Raw genomic sequence first — 19,704 nt, 5'->3', positions numbered from 1 at the left:
GTTTGCTTTACATTTTACAGCAATTAATTTTCCTGTCTTCTACCTGCTACTGCTCTTCCTGTAAAGCATGTTACACTTGTCCTGTTTTCTACCTGCTACCGTACTGTAAAGCATGTTACACTTGTTCTGTTATTGTTCTTCATGTTGTACTGCTCCTGTTTTTGCCTGCTACTGTTCTACGTGCATTCTATTATTTGTTCACTTCATGTATAACATGTTGTGCTGCTCCTGTTTTTGTCTGCTACTGTTCTACGTGCATTCTATTATTTGTTCCTGCATCGCACACTTTACTTTTTTATAACTTCAAACATGATTCATTTCTATATAGGATGTTTAGAGGACTATAACCATAGGGCCGTTTGATTTGACACTATAACTGGACACCCTAGAAAACTTAAACTCTTCATGTCGGGTAGCTTGGAGCTAGTGCGGTGGGCAGCACGACCATCTTCAACAGCAGAACATCTCTTCCCCAGCAAAACTATTCCCTTTTCCTAGAAATTAAACAACAATCCATAGGGTTTCGAGGTTGTTTGCCTAGCGCAATATAAACCCTCCACCTTTTCTTTAAGCATTCGTATAGCTCTGCTGTACGATTTAAGTCCTAACTCGTTCTAGATTCCGAGGTCTCGATGTAAACCCTCATATCTTTCAGGCAACTTGTGTGACCGTGTCACGCGAATATTAGTCCTAATTAAATAAAATTGGCAGGATGAAACACTTTAATAACTTCTTCTTAAAGCTGAAGCCAAACCATAGGATAGACTGGGAACCTACTGAGGTTCGCCTCAGGATCTGTGGCTTCCCCTAGTTTCTTTTCATTTGGATTCCTTAACAATGTTCCAGATTTGAGTTTCTCCCCCTTTACACCTCTTTGCCCGATTTCGTTGTCAAGTCCTATTCTTTTGACCTCTTTGAAGATGATATTCCCTGATTTTTATCGAGAGTTTTCTTAGGTGACTTCGGTCATTTAAGATGTAATTAACTATATGGGCTTGCCCTTATAGGATGCTTTTCCGAACCCAGCTTAAAATAAATCCTATTTAATTATTTGTATTAAATAGGGGAACTTGTCGGCAAATAAAACGGTTTCGCAGACCCAAATTCTTAGTTTATTTGATCGAGCCTCACCCTCAAGTCTTGTGTTTATCCCTCGGGGTAGATACAGGATTTGAGGTAGGTGCTCTTTCATTTAAACTATGAAAAATATGAGGTCAGTTTGATTTCATATTTTTCTAAAATTATATACATATATATACGTAAATTAAAACGTCTTTCCGAAGCAGGCGATGAGATTTCAATTCCGGCTGCTGACAGCTTCTTACGGGCGACCCCCCAAACTTTCTTTTAACTTTCTTTTAGTGCCGACACCTCTCACTTCTGTCTCAACTAAAGAATTGGATAACCCAAAAAAAAGAAAAAACTCTTATGGAACATAATTAAAATAGGATCTTAAGTTCATCTAGACTTTCTTCTTTGCTTGCCTAATTATGCTTGTATTTCCATTGTTAGAATCATTGTGGGTATTTCTTTTCTGTATATATAAGTCTATTTTCTATCTCAAGTTCATTTCACATGATAGTTTCTAATATCTAATTTACTATTGTTTCTTGTTACAGGTTGTGCAACTCATGATGCTTGACAGCAAAAGAGCAGTGCTTTTGCTGATACATCATCGTGATATTATTCTTCCTTTTGAAGTAGTTGAACAATTGCTGAATGTTCATGAAAGTTACGATACAAAATACTTTTTGCATTTATACCTTCATTCATTGTTTGAAATTGATGTCAATGCAGGAAAAGAGTACCATGACTTGCAGGTAGTTTCTACCTTACATTTTTTGCCTTAAATAGATTTGCATGATGAATTTCCTGCATGAGTAGACCGTTAAATTACAGTATAAAGTTCATTACTACGTACCTATTCTAAACTTTACTCGATTTACATCTTAAATGTTGATGAAAATTAGCCTTTTTTTAGTGTATGATTTCCCTGTTTTTACAGGGTTCAGATGACTAGCTTTCAAGCCAATCAAAATGTTATTGTATTACATCATACATGGTATTCATTAATTTGTTACCAAATAATTTGATAAAGCCTGATTATGATTATCATGATGCCAAAGGTTGCAACTAATCTGAGGATATGTTATGAGTTTTTTTGCTTGGGATATTTGTTTGATGATTATTTGGAATATTTGTTTTCTTTTTTTTTTAAAATAATAAAAATGACTTTCAATAAACTTTTCATAGCATGGTTACACGCCTGTAGTGGTTGGCAGTAGCAGCTCTTACACACTTTAATAGGATTCTAGTCCATGTTTATGGTTGTCAAGTCAAAAGGGGCTAGAACTAAATAATAGAAGTGAAAAAATGAGATATGATTTCTGATCTTCATTCCAACGAGCAATATAAGTAAAGTTTACTCAGACATCAGTTTTAAGCCATAATGGGGTAGTTACTTATTTTGATTTAGAATTGTCTGTAGGTCTGCTAACCCTTTGGCTTTCATTTTTGCTTAATTCGTGAATTGGTTAAAATGATAAAACCCGTGGATGACTTTTATTGAAATATGTACATGACTGATTTTTGTTTTGCACACTAAATTTTCATGCTGTATCTTTTTTTTTTCCCGACATTTTGAGAATGACACAGACTCATGATTACACTATGATGCAGTTAAATTATTGGATGTGTGCTATGTACCTTGAGCTATGATTATGAGAGGAGCGGATATGGCTTCTGTCAAAACCCTTAATGTATACTAAACATTCAACGCTTTTTAAAGTTGTATTTGCAAATTAAAATTAAAAAATGTTGCTGTAATGCTGAACTTTGGAGTTAGATATGACAGAAGCTCTGACCAGAGTTGCAAAAGTTAGCCAGGCGCTAGCCTAACTGCTTGTTTGAGGTGAGGCAACACTAAGGACAGTGCCTTTCATACCTGTCAAACTGATTTCATGCATGTCTACGTGAACACTTTATATAGGGGCACTGAATAGTGAGGTAAAGTCTTTGCCTTGATTTGAATAATGATTGTTAATCTTTCAAATCCTGTAGATGAATGTTTTTTAGGCTGATAACTTGACATGGGATGATATGAAAAGAACCTGAAAGAGTTACAGAAACAAGCATGCTTTCTTGGAACAATATATCTAATGTTGGTGTATGAATTTAAGTTGTAGAATCATAAATCTTGATTGTTAAGAGAATGAGTCTTAAATAAAAAAAGAAAGAGACAGCGGCCTACAAATTTAGATATAAAGAAGAGGAACATGGTCATTGAGAAAATGGAATGTATAGTATAAAAAATTAGATTATTATTAGGTCTACATGCTACAAGCTGAAGTAGTGTAGATGTATTTATTTAACGTAATCATTTTAATGGGGTTTTAAAACATAAAATTTAATGAAAATGAGACTTTCATTACTTTATCAATGTTATTTATAGTGATGGTTATCATTTTATACACTTTAACAAGATTTTCATATTTAAATAAATTTAAATGCTTGATTAACTATTTCATTGGAAACTTTTACTTTCTTTGCCGTTGGGCAACCATATTACTTTGAGCGCACCTGACACTTTAGAAATCACTGGCTCAAACTTATATTATGTAGAGTTGGTTTTGGAACTATCAATAGTGATTGCACTTTACCTAATTTGTGAAATTGCTGTGATTAATGTTGAGGTTTTCAAACCTCTATGGGATTATTTGTGTGGCTTTCACTTCAATTGTGAAGTTGTTGTGATTAATGTTGAGGTTTTACAAACCTCTATGCATTTGTGGCATTCACTTCAATTTTCAAGCATTCTTAGGCATGAATTTTGTGACAATTAAGCAAGCCAAATAGAAGAGGTTATGCAAATAGAGTATCTTGTGGGTGTTCCTCTTCAATCTAGATATATGAGGCTCCTTATATCACAACCCAAATAACCCTCCCTTTAAGGGTCAATCATGGTGTGATAGATGTTGACAATTTGGTCATAACAATTCTCACCAGCACTCGTTCTGAGTTTATAATTAGGATCCAATGGGTGATGATTTAGTTTAACTGGATCTGCGTAACATACGTAATACAGTGCATGTCAAGGTTCATTCATATTTACAAAAACATTAAAATCATATCTTTAAATCGTAGATATACATAACTGCTAAATCAACTAAATAAATACATATCCAAAAAGACTGTACAAGCTCCTATCTATGAAATAAAAAACTATACAAGTCACACCCGACTACTCATTGCTCGTTACCCCTACCTGGAAGCAACAACTTAGAGTGAGTAAAACTAGTGTAGCAAAATAATCAGGGCTAAAATAATATTTTAAAAAATGAAAAGAATGTAATGCGCATGCTCAAATGAAACCTTACAAGTCTATACAAAATCATAACATGTTGACATAATAGAAAACATGAAAAAAAAGTAGGTACAGGTAATATAAAAATCAAATATAGTGTAACATGCAGGTCGTCAGCATGAAATCATATATAAAAACATTTTCATAATCAGGTTCATTCATTTTATAGAGGACATTTCATAATAATATGACTTGTTTAATGTATAGAGTTTAACAATTTTTATGTTCTTTCATCACCGGTCGTCGCGCTGCCCAAATGCCATATAAACCATTGATAAATGTTAGACTTCCTCAACATATCAGTTATCGACAACCCCTTGATACCCACGACTCCTTAACGTCTGTCACTATCTAATTCCAACGGTTCCCATAGAGTTTCGTCCCCGTATAATTATCAAGAGTGAGAAATACATTTCTAGATAATGTACTTGCTAGCACTCATGTAATAGTCAATCTCTTGACATTTCTTGTGATATTTTTTAAAGCATAATACCTTTAGCAATATTCAACAGACATTTCATAAAGCATAATTTCTGCAATCAGATATTTCATATCTTATAAACATGTATCATAACAGATTGGATACCTATAAGTAATTAGTGTCATATACATAATAATTTGGCTTATAAAATAACATTGAATTACGTGTAACATAATAAAAATCAACTTATATCCATAAATTAATTGCAGATATTCATTTACAATATACCAGAATTCTTAAATGCATCAGTGTCAAATTTGAAATCATATGAAATCTATAGAAGAGTTTTTTTTTTATTAATACAAGATTATTTCACTTGACTAGTATGTTCGCCTCGAGCTCACTGCCTCGTATACACAACCCGGGAAACTTAGACATCATATGAATTCATAAAATTTGAGTTCATAACATGATCTAGCCCAACACATAACTTATTCGCCTGAAACATATCTCAAATAAGCTTTTTGGCATAAATTTGTCATCCAAAAACTCCACCTTTCCTCCTTCCTATCACCTTAAATCTTACTTAATGATTTCATGCTAAAAGATGTTTAGAGGCTCACAAAATTAATTACTACACTTTCTACACAAATTTGACGCCTCCGACGACTGTTGAAATTGAGAAAAGCGTGAAAAACGAAGCAAACGTCAATGTTTTTCTCGGTTCTTTTTAGCATCTCAGAGTTGTCAGTACTACACTTTCTACACAAATTTGACGCCTCCGACGGCTGTTAAAATTGAGAAAAGCGTGAAAAACAAAGCAAACGTCAATGTTTTTTTCGGTTCTTTTTAGCATCTCAGCGTTGTCAACTTGCCTATTTGTGTGTCATATAATTTTTCTATTCGAATAAGTCTCCCTTATAAATGATTCGAAGAGGAGAAGAATCGAATAGTAAATGGACATACGACAACAAACAAACAAAATATTGAAAAATAAAAGAGACAAAAGACTTATATATGGGTAATCCTGGCGTGATGGGTTAAGAGTATACATCCAAACAAGATCAGATCATAATGCTTTGAAACACAACAACCATGAAGAAAATCCTTATGTAAGCCACCCGTAACCAGAGGACGAAAAAAACATTTTTTTTTGTGGGGTCAGGTGTCTCCCAGAGGAGCGTATCTGTAATGTTAATTATATCCTGGGTATCATCCTGAGGGATACCCAGGAATACTCTCGATACGAGGGGTTTTGCTTTTGTTATCATGAACCTTAGGCATAGACTATTAAAAGTAGGTTATTTCGTATGGGAAAGTCCGTTGTTTCAAAGCTTGTGCTCAGTCATCGGGCAGAGAGTAAGCTCTCATGTCCCGAATGAGTAGTGCTCTTCAGCACATGGAACCTACGAACTAAGCAAAATTGCCTCGATGGGTATCTCAATACGTCAAAGCACATCCGAGCCATAAGGGCAGAGAATAAATGGTTGCATCCCAAGTGGGCGACAGCTTATTGGCATCGGGCCATCAAAGTGATATCAACGAAGTCAAAGAAGCAGACAGGACTCAATAAAGGTAGTCAAAGGAATGGAGTAGTTCTAAGAGATAGAGATGGCCAGGTCGGGATATCACGGATCCGTCATCCCAAGCTAATAGGACCATAAGTCTACCCGGTCATGGAGGTAGTCGACCCAACACGTTCTGAAATTCCTGTTCAGCAATCTGTGAATTGCATCATACACTTGGATCTCAGTAGCCTCAAGGTCAAAAGATTGAAACTCTATCCTATAACCATTGGCTGAGCTCCGATGGGTGAGACTTATATCTGCGAAAGTGGTGAGAATGTCGTAGGAAAGAAAAAAGGGAGGTTCAGCTACAAAGCTGGAAATGCTCCAAACAAAATGACTTAGACCCTGTTTCGGCCAGGGAGCCTTCCAACACCCTAAATGCACTAAACAACCACTTAAGTAAAAAACTATGCTAGACCGATCAGGTTGGAGAAGCACGGGGGTTTTTCCTTGGGACATACTATATGATGCAGTTATCTACCACAATCTTAAGTGTGGAGGCTTTATTAAACATGATTGGGGATATAGCCATGTATGCAACCTATTTTAAATTTGGCTCGAAGATCGCGCAGAAAGTGAAGCATGGTTTTGAAAAATCCTGAATCTTTTAATCCTAAAGTTTTGATTATCTCAATATTTTTTTATTAGGGTTTTTAAGTAGAAAGAATTATGATTTTAGCGTCCATAATGTGCCTAAATTGTATTTTTCGTGAGATCCCAAATCACATAAATAAATAATGAAAAACTATTTAGGCATCACACTCTTAAAAAGAAAGCATTCCAAAATAAATAAAGGATGCTAAATGCCGCTAGGTCGGCAACATATCCCAAAAAAACAGGAAAAGCGGTCAGACTCCACATATACATGATCGGTCATAATTCTATACAAAAAAAATGTAAAGATTCAGACTTAAGGTACGGGACACGAGTTGTTGCACCTGGTCCTTGTCACGTGGTTCGACGTTCATCCGCCTTAAAACCCGTGCCCGCACCTTATTTCCTATACAGACTTCCCTAGGATTTTATCAAATACGTTTGAAAAGAGAAAATAAAAAGCTCGACCTACAATGAAAACAATATTAGTGGAGCAGACCATGCAACACAAAATATATGAAAACAATATTAGTGGAGCAGACCATGCAACACGAAATATGTCATGTCTTATAATTGGATTGGGGGAGCTAAAGAGCACCTGCAAGCAAAGTATTGAAAATCATTACAAGCTCTCTCTTTAGCACCTGTGCGTGTGTGCAAATGCTGGCACGACCCCCTACAGAAGAATACTCTATTGTACTATCATGCACATATAGCATGCAAGCACACCAAAAATTGCAAAAATGTGACATGTGGCCAGCGCAAGAATAAGAAAACCATCACTGAACAATAGCCAGAGGCGTTGAAAAGTCTACCTACCATTTTAAACCCTAGCCTAACACACCAACTAACGATAAGTGCCTTAATCAGCATCTATGTATAACTTCTCAACATAAATGATGCATTCATCAACCTATCTTGTTCTACTTCTGAGCTCATGCACACATCTAATGTGCTAGGCCTTGAACACATGACTTGTGATTGGAGATAGCACCCAATCACTAAATCAAGTGGGCTGCCCAACTTACGTTGCTCTGTTGATCCATTTATAGAGAAAAGTTATTACATACTTTATTTCATGAATTCTGGACTATGCATTCTTCTTCAATGTGCTTGTTCATTTTGTTTTAACTTTATTGACATGTCGTTTTATAGAGAAAAGTTATTACATACTTTATTTCATGAGTTCTGGACTATGCATTCTTCTTCAATGCGCCTGTTCATTTTGTTTTAACTTTATTGATATGTCGTCCAACAATCTGATCATAATAGCACCAAGTTATATAATGAATGTCTCATATCCTCCTATCTTTGGTTTTGAACTTGAGATATCCATAGTGGATCTACCTTCCCTTACAAGCATTGTTAAAGCATATGGGTCATCGAAAAACTTGGAACCTTTTTTATGGGTAGGCTTTAATTTTATACATCCAAATGATCAAAGGGAGCATATAAGAACTTTCATACTATCTTTTGAAGTGTATGATATTTAGTGTTTTCCCCATTATTCCATTATTAATAATTGGTTACTCTAATAAATTAAATTGTCCCCTTCTTACACTAGTGACCTATTATGTTCTATATCTTTGGCCATTAAATTCTTAAGACATTATGTTCATTATCATGTCACAAAGCGTATGCCTACTGGACTTATCCCATGAACAGTTACATAACTTGAGTGTTTGACATATGATTAAGTTCATTATCACTTAAAAATGTTTTAATATGATTTTAATTACCTTTCTAATCACTACCCCCATTCCTTTTCATCCCCTAACTTTCGCTACTTCTTTTGTCGTGGAGAGACTAATCACCTCGCTAGCCCTCGCTTCTTTCTCCGCCATACCAAGAGAACTAGCGAACATATTGGTGGTTGTAGATTGGATCAACCAAAGCGAAGAATGGATGATCAAATATTGGCTTACCTATAAAAGGCCACCACCTAAAGATGCTTCTACCTCCAAGGTTGGTGATAATGATAATTATGGTGGTGGAAAATGAATACGAGTTTCGATATGCTTGTTTTTTCCTATCTTGAATCGTATTTTCTTTTTTTTGTTGTTGTATCAAGCTAGTTATTGTTAAGTATTCAAAATACATAAAAAAATAAGTATATTTTTATACAAAATTTTATGTTATTTTGTGCTTAAATGGTGTGCTTCGTGTTTTATTGCAATAAAATGACAAGAAATTAAACTAGAGATAATATGCTAAAAAATACTATAACAATACAACTATAATAGAATCACTGTAGTAGAGTCGAGGCGCCACTGTAGCAAAACCTAGGTAGGCGCCACTGCAGCAGCAGCTCCACAACATTGATCCCTAAAAAAAGGAAAGCTAGAACCCGGGGGCGCTATGCTGCTTCACTGCCCGTCTTATATTTGGGTGGCCCAAATGAATATAAAAATTTAGATCCATAGTTTTTGAAAGTTAATATTATTAGTGTCTCTTATATTTATTTAATATATAATAATAATAATAATAATAATAATAATAATAATAATAATAATAATAATAATAATAATAATAATAATCTTTATTATAACGTCATGTCCTACTCGTATATGTCCTATATTTTCAATAATAAACGTGTCCCATGCTTGTGAATAATAATCTTTATTATAACGTCATGTCCTACTCGATAAACGTGTCCCATGCTTGTATAATGTCATGTTTTTGTGTGCATATCATCATGTTCGTGTCTGAGCAACATAGTCTTTCAACCATTTTTATTGAATATCCTTATTTAAGAAAATAGCCTTTTAATTTTCCTCCTTCATATACTTGACCAAATTTTTTCTTTTATCTTTTTTCTTTACTAGCTTATACATATATCTTTGACCATATTTAGTATTTAAATAATTATGAGACCACTAAATGCATAATATTTACTTGCCACATAATATTTTTCTTTCATTATCCAAACTTTTACGTCTCATCTAATTTTTTTAATGAAAATTTTAATTTTTTATATTTTCTTACATGTTATTATTCCATCATCAATAATTTTTATTTATATAGCATTTTTTTATTCTTCAAGTTCTATAGCAAGCATAATAATATTTATTATTTTCTCCCATATAATATTTGCTTTTTTATTCACATCATAAGTCTTAAGATCTTCAAGTTTACTCATAAAAATAATTGTTTCTATTTAGTGTCTCATCAAATTCTATAATAATATTTTATTATATTTTTCATCTTTCAACTTTTCATCTTAAATTTCAAAATAATAATTAATATTAGATACTTAAATTTTTACTTGTAATGATATGACAATCCTTATAATCTTGATAGTTTATTTTCCTCATAAGAAACTTAATTTGTATTTTATTGGATTCATTTTTATAAGTGATAATATATTTTTCTCTTTTCTTAAATAAAATATTTACAATAACAAAATTATAGTAAAAAATTAAATTCAATATGACTTCGCCTTAACCATGAACATTTCTAAAATTTTCTTTAACTCTACTAATATGTCCATTTAAATCTCCTCCAATAAAAAAATTATTTATCAAAGAGGTATCTTTTGTATTCATCAATTCCAATTTTTTTTAACAAATGTTCAAATTTACTCTGGGAGCGTAAATAGTTAGAAAATTAATAATTTTAGTATTAACAATAATCTTCATATTGATAATTCTCTCAATAATTCTTTTAATTTCTATGAGTTTACCTTTCGAACTTTTATTTATCTACACTATGTTTATGACGACTTTTATCTGAGCACTATTTAAAACATAAACTATCAATTTTCAATGCCATTGGCACCGACATTCCCGCTCGCTGTCACAGCCTGGAAGTAGCTATTCGAGTTGTTTTCTGCTGCTTTAGCCACCCGACCAGTTGTTTCCCCCATTTGGGTTTTCTGCCATTGTCGCAACACAACCCTCTTGTTGTTTTCCTGTTGTCTAGCTGTCCTAAACAGGTAATTGCCGCTGTTTGGGCTGCCGCCCCTTGCTGCTCTGCTGCTCTAGCCACCCAGAATTGTTGTCGCTCCTCATCCACAACCCAAAATCCCCTTCCCTACCTTGCCGCTTTCTCGCCAGGCCCTTTAACCATCAACACCATTACCCAGTATCTACCCGAAAATGAGTTTGTGCCGTGTATGTTGTATTTTTTTTTTCAAGTTTGTTTGATTGTAACCACCTGTTTGCTTCCAGTAATAATATTTGCTTTTCTTAATGTGGTTTGGTATCAATTGATATCAGAGTTAACCTAATGTTTGTCATATCTTAGGGTTTTCTAGTATTCGTCTTACCCCTCCAAATATTTATTGCCTATTTCCAAACTATAGCCAACTTTGACTTAAACCTAAATTCCACTTGCTGATTTTTAAAATCAGAAACTCAATTAATTTTCACACCCACTTTCTCCTCTCATTTCTAAACCCTAGTCATGCGACGAAGGAGATATGTGCCCAAGCCTACTCTAAAAGAGACAATGAGAGATTAGCCACTTCAGTAGAGGCTTGCGTACATTGAGGATGAAACCCATGAGAAAATTACTTCTGACCATGATTTGGAGAGTCAAATGGGAGAATGTGAAGATGAAGCGAGAGATACAACGCCAGATTATACTAACTTACTACAGATAGAATGTTCAATCAGAAGTGGAGAGACCATATTATCGAGCGACCAATCCATAGTACAGACATAGTTCAACCTCAAGATCTTACAGCTAGAGTACACTCGGGATAATACCCATGACGACCCCATTAGAGGACATGTGGAACCAATCCGTATCTAAATCTGTTACAAATTGGAAGTGCTACAAGTTTCATAGATTTGAGAATGTTAAATCAGACTATACAACCAGGGGGTGATCTGTTTAACTAAACATTATGCTCTTGAAAAATTAGGTAATGTCACAATAGACATTGAATATGGTGAGGACACAAAGAAGGACTAACTTCCAATTGAGGAGGAAAAGACGCACATTGCTCCAGTTGAGACTGAGGGGGAGACTCCGACAGACTTCAGGTGATTGTCCAGAACAGCCTTGAGTTCGAGAAACTGACACTATTGGCATAACAATTTCATATAAGAGAAATTTAGACCTTTTATATCTATAGGCTTATTATTGAGTTGCCCCTACCAAAGGAGGTCCAACATGTCAGAAATATGACCCATTTGTGCCATGTCTTGAAGATTTGATGGAGTTATTCAGATGTTAGATTCAGTTCAGCATGATGCCCACCATCAGATGTCCAAACAGGAGGGATGAAACCCAACCTTGAAATTTGTCTTAGGAGCTAGATGGTGAAGGAAATTTTTCAATGGAAGTTAGGTCCTTTCATTGGAGATTATGTTTTTCCTGAGTAGTTATTAGTGAGAGTGGTGCAACATGTCACAGATTTCACCCCAGAGTCGATTTTTTCTCACATATTGGTTTATCAATTACATTTTGCTGATTATGAGAAGTAGAAGAAGAAAGTTTTAGACTTGAGGGCTAAAGTGTTACATTGCTGAATTCATGTTGTGCCAAGACAGGATGCATGTTTATTCTATCAAGACGTGTTGTGGAATGATAACACCTTCATAATCGATCTTCGAGAGGATTACAATATTTCTGCTACCTTCAACGTGGCAGACTTAACTCCATGCTACAAGGAAATAGAAACTTCGATGGATGAGGTTGCTGCTCCCATAACCCCGACAAATTGACGCGAGACCTTACCAAAAAAAAAGAAAAAAAAAGAAAAAATGCCATTCAACTGTAGCTTTTATATTATTGTGAAAATATGTATTAAGGGAGACGGGTCGAAATAATCCTATTTTCTTTTTTATGCTTTATTTTTTATTATCCTTAATTCATCTGTAGTCATTTTCTATGTATGTGTTGTATTAGGGTTTGGAAGTCTGTTTTTGGTGTGTTTTACTTTGGACTGCTGTCGGTGTTTATTCTCTTTTCGATGAATATATCCAAGCGATTGGGTGGTACTCGACTGTTATTCTCTCGTCTCTCATGAGATGGTGATTATCTTCCCTATTCCCTTTGCATTTCCTCCCGCTTTGCTGCATTGCATTCCTGAGATGGTGATTATCTTCCCTATTCCCTTTGCATTCCCTCCCGCTTTGCTGCATTGCATTCCCACATCACTGCAGGTCGCCTTGGCTGCATTTCTTTTGATGTTTTCTGCAAATTCCTCATTGTCTAGTCCTTTTTGTCGCTGCCCCTTTCTAGGACCACCTTCCTTTGGCAGTCTGATAACTCACCACATGCCCTGTCGCCGTTCGAGTCCTCCATCCTCTCTGCTATCCCCTCCAGCCATTGCCAACTTTGCTGCCATCCTCCCAACAGCCCACACAACCCTCCCCATCGACTGCCGCCCCCTTCCCAACCTCCCTCGGCTGGCTGGGCTCCGGCCAGCGCGTCCTCATTGCAGCCGCCGCCGTTTCCCCTTTTCCCCCTTGTTGCAATCAACCTAGACCGCCCTCACTCATCTTCCTCCGGCTGTCTACTTATTGTCCGACCCTGGGAAACCACTGCCTTGCTGTTTTTTTTTGCTTGCCATCCATTTTTTCCAACCTGTGCCACCCTTTTAGCCTTCACTGACCATCACTACTGCTCAAGATCCACCTTCGTTGAGTGTTTGTCATGTTCGTTTCTATTTTCTATTTCAGTATCTCTGATTGTCACCTTCATGTACTTTTTGGGTAATAATATTTGCTTTCTCTATTGTAATTTGGGTTAACTACGGTTACTATTAGGAACTCTTTAAGATTAGCTAATGTGATCAGATGGTACAACGATTTAAAAAAATGGACTGCCAAACACACCACATTTATAGAAACAAATCATCAGTAGTTGCTAGGAAAGTTACCCATGCCATTTTAAGTTACCCATGCCATTTTTGCGAGTATGCCACAGCGAGTTTGTGAGTGCTATCAGCTGTAAAGAATATTTCCATAAATCGTCCACATTACTCTTGACTGCATGTTCAAGGTTTGAAGAAATATTACACCTCAGAATGACCAAGTTGACAACATTGAGGATTGTTGACATTTTCTTGGGCTACGTTAAAAACTCTAAAAGCAGAATAATTGAAAGAATCTATACACCCGAAGTGAAAAATCAATAGAAACTAGGAAGAAAGGAGATGAAGTTGCCTCGGTGCGGGCTATCAAGAAATTGAGAATAAATCATGATTAAAAAGCACTTCCAATATTATGTTTATTGCAATAAATGCTAAAATATTTTCTTTTATCACTAGCACCCATGTCTATAAACATCTATGAAACTGTTAGAAGTATTTTAATGATTGCTCTTAACATAAGTAGTTATTGCATCATTGACATTCAAGAAATTGAAATTCAACACCAAATCTCATTGCTTTTTTGTTATTACGCACAAAACTCATTGTTCTTTGTCAGTATTTGAAATTCTATTACTGCATTAAAAGATTACTGAGCAAAAGGTAGAAGTGAATGATGACTAATGCTAGAAAAAGTTCCTCAACTAATTTAACAATAGTCATGAGTCAAATTGTTGTGTCATCTTTTTGTAGATTTACAACAAATTTGAATGCCTTGTTAGCAAAGATGGGGAATCACTGCCCTTAAAGTTTGGATCTCGCTCAGGCTATCATTGATGGCCCATCCCTCTAGTGATTGCAACACACAAAAAAAATAAAAAAAATAAAAACTAAAAATAAAATAAAAATAAAGATAAAATATAAACGGTTAATTTTTCATCTTTTATTTTCCTCCCGCAGTACATATATAAAAGAAGATCATTCTTAAACATGTAACTTGTGAGAATCATGCTCAGTTCAGCCTATCATTGCTACAAATAATAGATAAATGATGCTATGTTTTGAAATGAACTCGGAATAATCTAAGCAAGCACTAACTTGTGAGAATCATGCTCAGTTCAACCTATCATTGCTACAAATAATAGATTAATGATGCTATGTTTTGAAATGAACTCGGAATATCTATGCAAGCACTAAACTATAACATTAGAAGATTGTCGGCGGCTTGGGGAGAAATGTAATTTGCAGCCCAAGACCAAATTGTCCATTGTAAAGTAGATCTCATCTGTAGATTGGAGATTTACCCATTCCCAAATCCAAATTACAAAATCCTCACTGTAGCCAAGCTGCATTTACAATTGTTTGATGTTGTACCATGAGAATGAGGAAGGAGACTCAAATTTTACTTTATTGATGTTCGTTGCACAAGTAAGAACGTTCTTTGCTACTGCACCGATTTCACATTTCATAAACTTCTTCGGGAAAGAAAAAGGACAGAAATAAGTGGAAGGAGAAGAGAAACCCATGAAGAAAGGTATCATCATGATTTTCATGGAATACCCTTGAAGAGAAAGCATCACAATACACACCTTTAAGGGTCAAATCACTTGATTTTTTTTTTATTTTTTATTTTATGCAAAATTGAAGCGGCCATTAACAATCAAATCAATTAGAAAATAATTAAAAAACTAATTTTTTTATTATCAAAATATCTATAAAAATCGCATTTTCATTTTTCTATGCAAGGTTATTAAGAGGTAAAAAAGACAGCCGTAGTGGCTTATAGATTCTTATGCCTCAACAGAAAGTAAAAGTCCGGAAGAATTCCATAATGAAGCCTAAGTCATCAAAATCATAAAATCACCTTATAAGCAACATAAACAAAATGGTGATGTCGCTTCAAAGGAATAAACCACATTCTAACAATTGATGCTCTGCTTCAACACAAATAAATTGAAGCAATATGCGAACATCTCAATCATTCCTCCAAGTTGCCAATATGAAAAATGGGGATTATGTGTGGTCTCTCCCTACGACTTCATGGGATGAACTTGATGAGAGACCTCTACAATTTTACAAGACTTTTCAGGTGGCGCCCTGGAGAGTAAAAGTAAAATGTCCAAATATTTTTTTTTCCTTGAAATGGAGAGTAAGAATGTCATATATCCCTTTCTTTTTATGCAGATGGCATGAAAATATTCTTGTCTGCTCATTGACTCGATAAATTTATTAATTCATATATATGTGTACTTGCATGTGTGTATATGTATCTATGAAAGTAGATGTACAAATGAATTTTAATTCATATTCCAAGTTTATCTCAAATTTAATCAAACTAATTTCAGGGGACATACATGAACCAAAGAAAATCTATATTGATTTTAAATCGGAAAATAATTGAGCAGTTCTTGTGTGAATTTCAAATAAAGTTAAGAGCCTTTTCTTAGAAGTTTCAAGCCCTCTCTTAGAAATATCTGCAGGATTTATGAGATATTTTAGGAAGGTCTGCAACGAGAAGTTAAATGGCTTAGTCTTTGCTGACTGGCTGTGGTGTTTACTAAATATTGTTGCTGTTTTGTTTTGTTGTCTTTTTCATTTTTTTTTTCTTTTTAAATTTAATTGAATTGAGTTCCTAATGAATTCTCTCAAACGATTGCATGAGGAAAACATGCATAGGATGTTGGAATAATTGTAGTGTACAACATGCATAATCATTTGATAAAGCTGATATATAATCACTAATCATGTACTCCTGAACTTTTTGCCACATTTTTTTATATTGAACCCATGAAACCAGGAAAAACTCTCATTAGAAAAATTAGATACAGCCACGAGGGGAGTCATACGTATTGCTATTTTAGGAAGGCTTTACAGAAATTTTAAGAGAAACACAGTGCAAATGATCCAATAACATTTAAGTTTGTTTGGAACTCTTCTCTTTCGTCAATTAAATCAAGCCTAAATGATGGTATAATTGATGTTTCAGACAGTTTTTAGCTTCAATTACATTAAATCATCTTCTGGTTATATAATCAATCCAATATAATAATAGTACACATTGTAGTTGCTTTTTTTCTTTTGATTTTTTGGTGTGGATATTTAATGATTTAAAAAGGAAGGCTATCTGTTAAACACTACTATTATGCAGAAGTAGCATATCTTGTAAGTCTATGGTTTTGACTTTAGCTTGCTATTATGTCACCAGTGTTTTGTATGCTGCCTCGTTTTTACTTGGCACAGTAGCATGGCCAAATTTTATAAAAAACCTCGCAGCGTATGGCTTGCTTTGAAATCTTGTGCTTTAGCTGATATATACTGACATATTACTTGATGAGCTGTACATGATGCATATAGTGTCATGTAGAAACATTCTAAATGCTTAATTAGTTTGTTTGATCTTAAAATTTGGCCTTCTTTGTTTGAAAATTAAACTTTAGTTAGAACAGAATTCAGACTATGTCTGCTAAGGATAACTGCTTTCTAATTATCATACATGCTATATATTAGCTCTGTAGCTGAAGTCCTTGTACTAATTGACTCTAGTATTGACAATGATAGCTCTGAAAGCACCTAATTGTTTGAAAGTTGCATGTTTGCTGTAGAAGAACCTTGGTATATTAAATTCCTTAAGAATGTTCGTAGTTTCAGGCTTCTTTTGTGTGTTTATACTGGTGAAGTTTAGTTTCTTTATATTTTTAAAAACAATATTGTCATCATGAAATTGCTAGAAGCATCCTCCTTTCATTTTGTAATATTGCTAGCTTATAACTATTTACTGTTTCAACTTCTTATATCTTTATTGTTGAATATAGGCATTTCTATTTGTAACAGGTAGAGCTTTATGCTGACTATGAGCCACGAATGCTGCTCACATTTCTTCGTATAAGTCAACATTATAAGTTAGACAAGGTTTGACATTGAACTCGTGTATTACAATAATGTTTTTATTTTTGGAGTAGTTGATTAATATTTTTTTATTATCTCAGGCATATGATACATGTGTCAGAAAAGGTTTGCTCAGGGAACAAGCCTTCATTTTAGGAAGGATGGGCAATGCTAAAAAGGCTCTTGCAGTTATTATAGATAAATTGGAAAATATAGAGGAGGTATTGGAATTAATTTCTTATTTAACATGAACTTCGAATATTTATTTTTGTTCTTGTGAACGTTACTGTTTCTTTTCCGCTTCCCTTCTCTCTCACGCCTCCCAGACAAAAACCCCTGCAATCTGTCATTATCTGCTTTCTGTCTCCGCCATCTCCCTGCCTGCTTCAGAATATGATACCATATGATTTGAAAGCTAAACAGTATATAACGGATAATCTCATGTCTGGTAAATTTTATTTCTATGCTGCACATCTATCTAATGTCCTGTCTGCAGGCTGTGGAGTTTGTTTCTACGCAGCAAGATGATGAATTATGGCAGGAGTTAATCAGACAATGTCTACGCAAACCTGAAATGGTAGGTAACCATGGCTTTGAGGTATCTTGATATTCTAGAATTTTTGTCTAGTATACTAGAATGTTTACCATTTAGTTTGAATACACGCAGGTTGGAATGTTATTAGACCATACAGTTGGTAATCTGGATCCACTTTATATCGTGACTACGGTGCCTAATGGATTAAAAGTACCTCGGTTAGTGTCTGTACTAGTTGTGTCATGGCAAATTGATGATCCAATTTTTGGCTTCCCTTCAAAATTAAAGCTTGATATGATAAGCTTGGCTTCCCGTATCTTGGTCTACTTGTACTAAAGTAAATACAGCAGAGTGATAAAAACCTATTGCTTTTGAAAATATTTCTCCATGGAGGGGCTTTTTGCTGTTATTTATTTTTTTAGTATTATTGCTTTATTTTTCTGGAGAAAAAGTTTATCTTGAATAGTTCTGCAATTATAGTCGGTCACTTGGCAACAGAGATGATGATCTGCTGCATTTTAATATATGCAAGTTTTCGAGCAGTTGTATTTCCAACGTCATGATATTTGCTGCAAAAACATGGTAGGTTGCGAGATCGCTTGGTCAAAATCATCACCGATTACCGAACAGAAACTTCTCTAAGAAAGGGATGCAATGAAATTCTCAAGGTGTCATTATCTTCAGTATATCACAAACATATTATTTGCGTCAGACCGTTTCTCATTGCTTTTAACTCTTGTCAGGCTGACTGTGTTAACCTTCTGATCAAGTACTACAAAGAGGCTCAGCGTGCAGTGTGCATGGGAAGCACAGAAGAGGAAAAACATGCCAAGGTGGAGGAGAGCTCATCAACCCAAGAGAGCCGAAGAGGATCAAATGCTATGTCGGTCGAACTGAAATCAAGAACTAGGGGAAGCGGAAGGTGTTGCTTATGTTTTGATCCATTTTCAATCCAAAATGTGTCTGTCGTCGTGTTCTTTTGTTGCCATGCATATCACCTCACCTGTCTCACAGGGGGCTCAGATTCAGTTTATATGGAAAGTCGAGTTGTTAATAGTGATGATGATGAGGATGAGGATGCCCCATCTGGGGGATCACGAATTCGGTGTGTGTTGTGCACAACAGCTGCTGGTTGAGTGATGTTCGTGTGTTTGTTTTTATGTGAATTTTGTTGAGTGCTCTTCTCCATGCAATTCTTTCCTCATTCAGGCCGTGCATTTAAATTGTTTTGTGCATTAGCTTTTCTCTCATATCACATATCACAATGGCGATAAAAAGTTTACACGTATTGGGAATATTCGAACCTAAAGGCATCAAATAGAACCTATGAAAAGTTGGATTGTGCTGCATAATACTAAAAAATTGTAATAGATACGCAAATGTACTTTCGTTTTTGATGTTGTAATTATTAAAAAAAGATCTAAAGGTTCAATAGGGGTTGCAGACAAATCGCTCGATTCATGTTCAAGCTTTGAGTTGAGCTCAAATCAAGCTTTTGCATTTGTTTAATTTGATTTGTTATCATTTTATGATGATAATTAAGTCATGATTGAGCATATTCCCAAGTATTATCTA

General features: G+C 34.9%; 1 protein-coding gene across 3 annotated transcripts in view; it reads left to right on the top strand.

Annotated features, from left to right (window-relative positions):
- LOC110036581 (vacuolar protein sorting-associated protein 41 homolog) overlaps positions 1-19,380 on the top strand; it is a 101,181-nt gene extending 81,801 nt beyond the window's left edge. For all 3 annotated transcript variants that reach the window (XM_020741058.1, XM_020741059.1, XM_020741060.1), the window contains 7 exons: positions 1,620-1,820; positions 17,541-17,618; positions 17,696-17,815; positions 18,091-18,171; positions 18,262-18,347; positions 18,716-18,797; positions 18,873-19,380. In XM_020741058.1, coding sequence (XP_020596717.1) covers positions 1,620-1,820; positions 17,541-17,618; positions 17,696-17,815; positions 18,091-18,171; positions 18,262-18,347; positions 18,716-18,797; positions 18,873-19,265 — 1,041 coding nt within the window. In that variant the 3' untranslated portion in view covers positions 19,266-19,380. The remainder of the gene's footprint in view (positions 1-1,619; positions 1,821-17,540; positions 17,619-17,695; positions 17,816-18,090; positions 18,172-18,261; positions 18,348-18,715; positions 18,798-18,872) is intronic.
- Positions 19,381-19,704: the final 324 nt, after the last annotated feature.

The sequence above is a fragment of the Phalaenopsis equestris genome, unplaced genomic scaffold, assembly GCF_001263595.1.
Source record: "Phalaenopsis equestris unplaced genomic scaffold, ASM126359v1 Scaffold208847, whole genome shotgun sequence".
Lineage (NCBI taxonomy): Eukaryota > Viridiplantae > Streptophyta > Magnoliopsida > Asparagales > Orchidaceae > Phalaenopsis > Phalaenopsis equestris.
The sequence above is the reverse complement of the archived record's forward strand: the minus strand, read 5'-3'. Positions and strand labels throughout refer to the sequence as shown.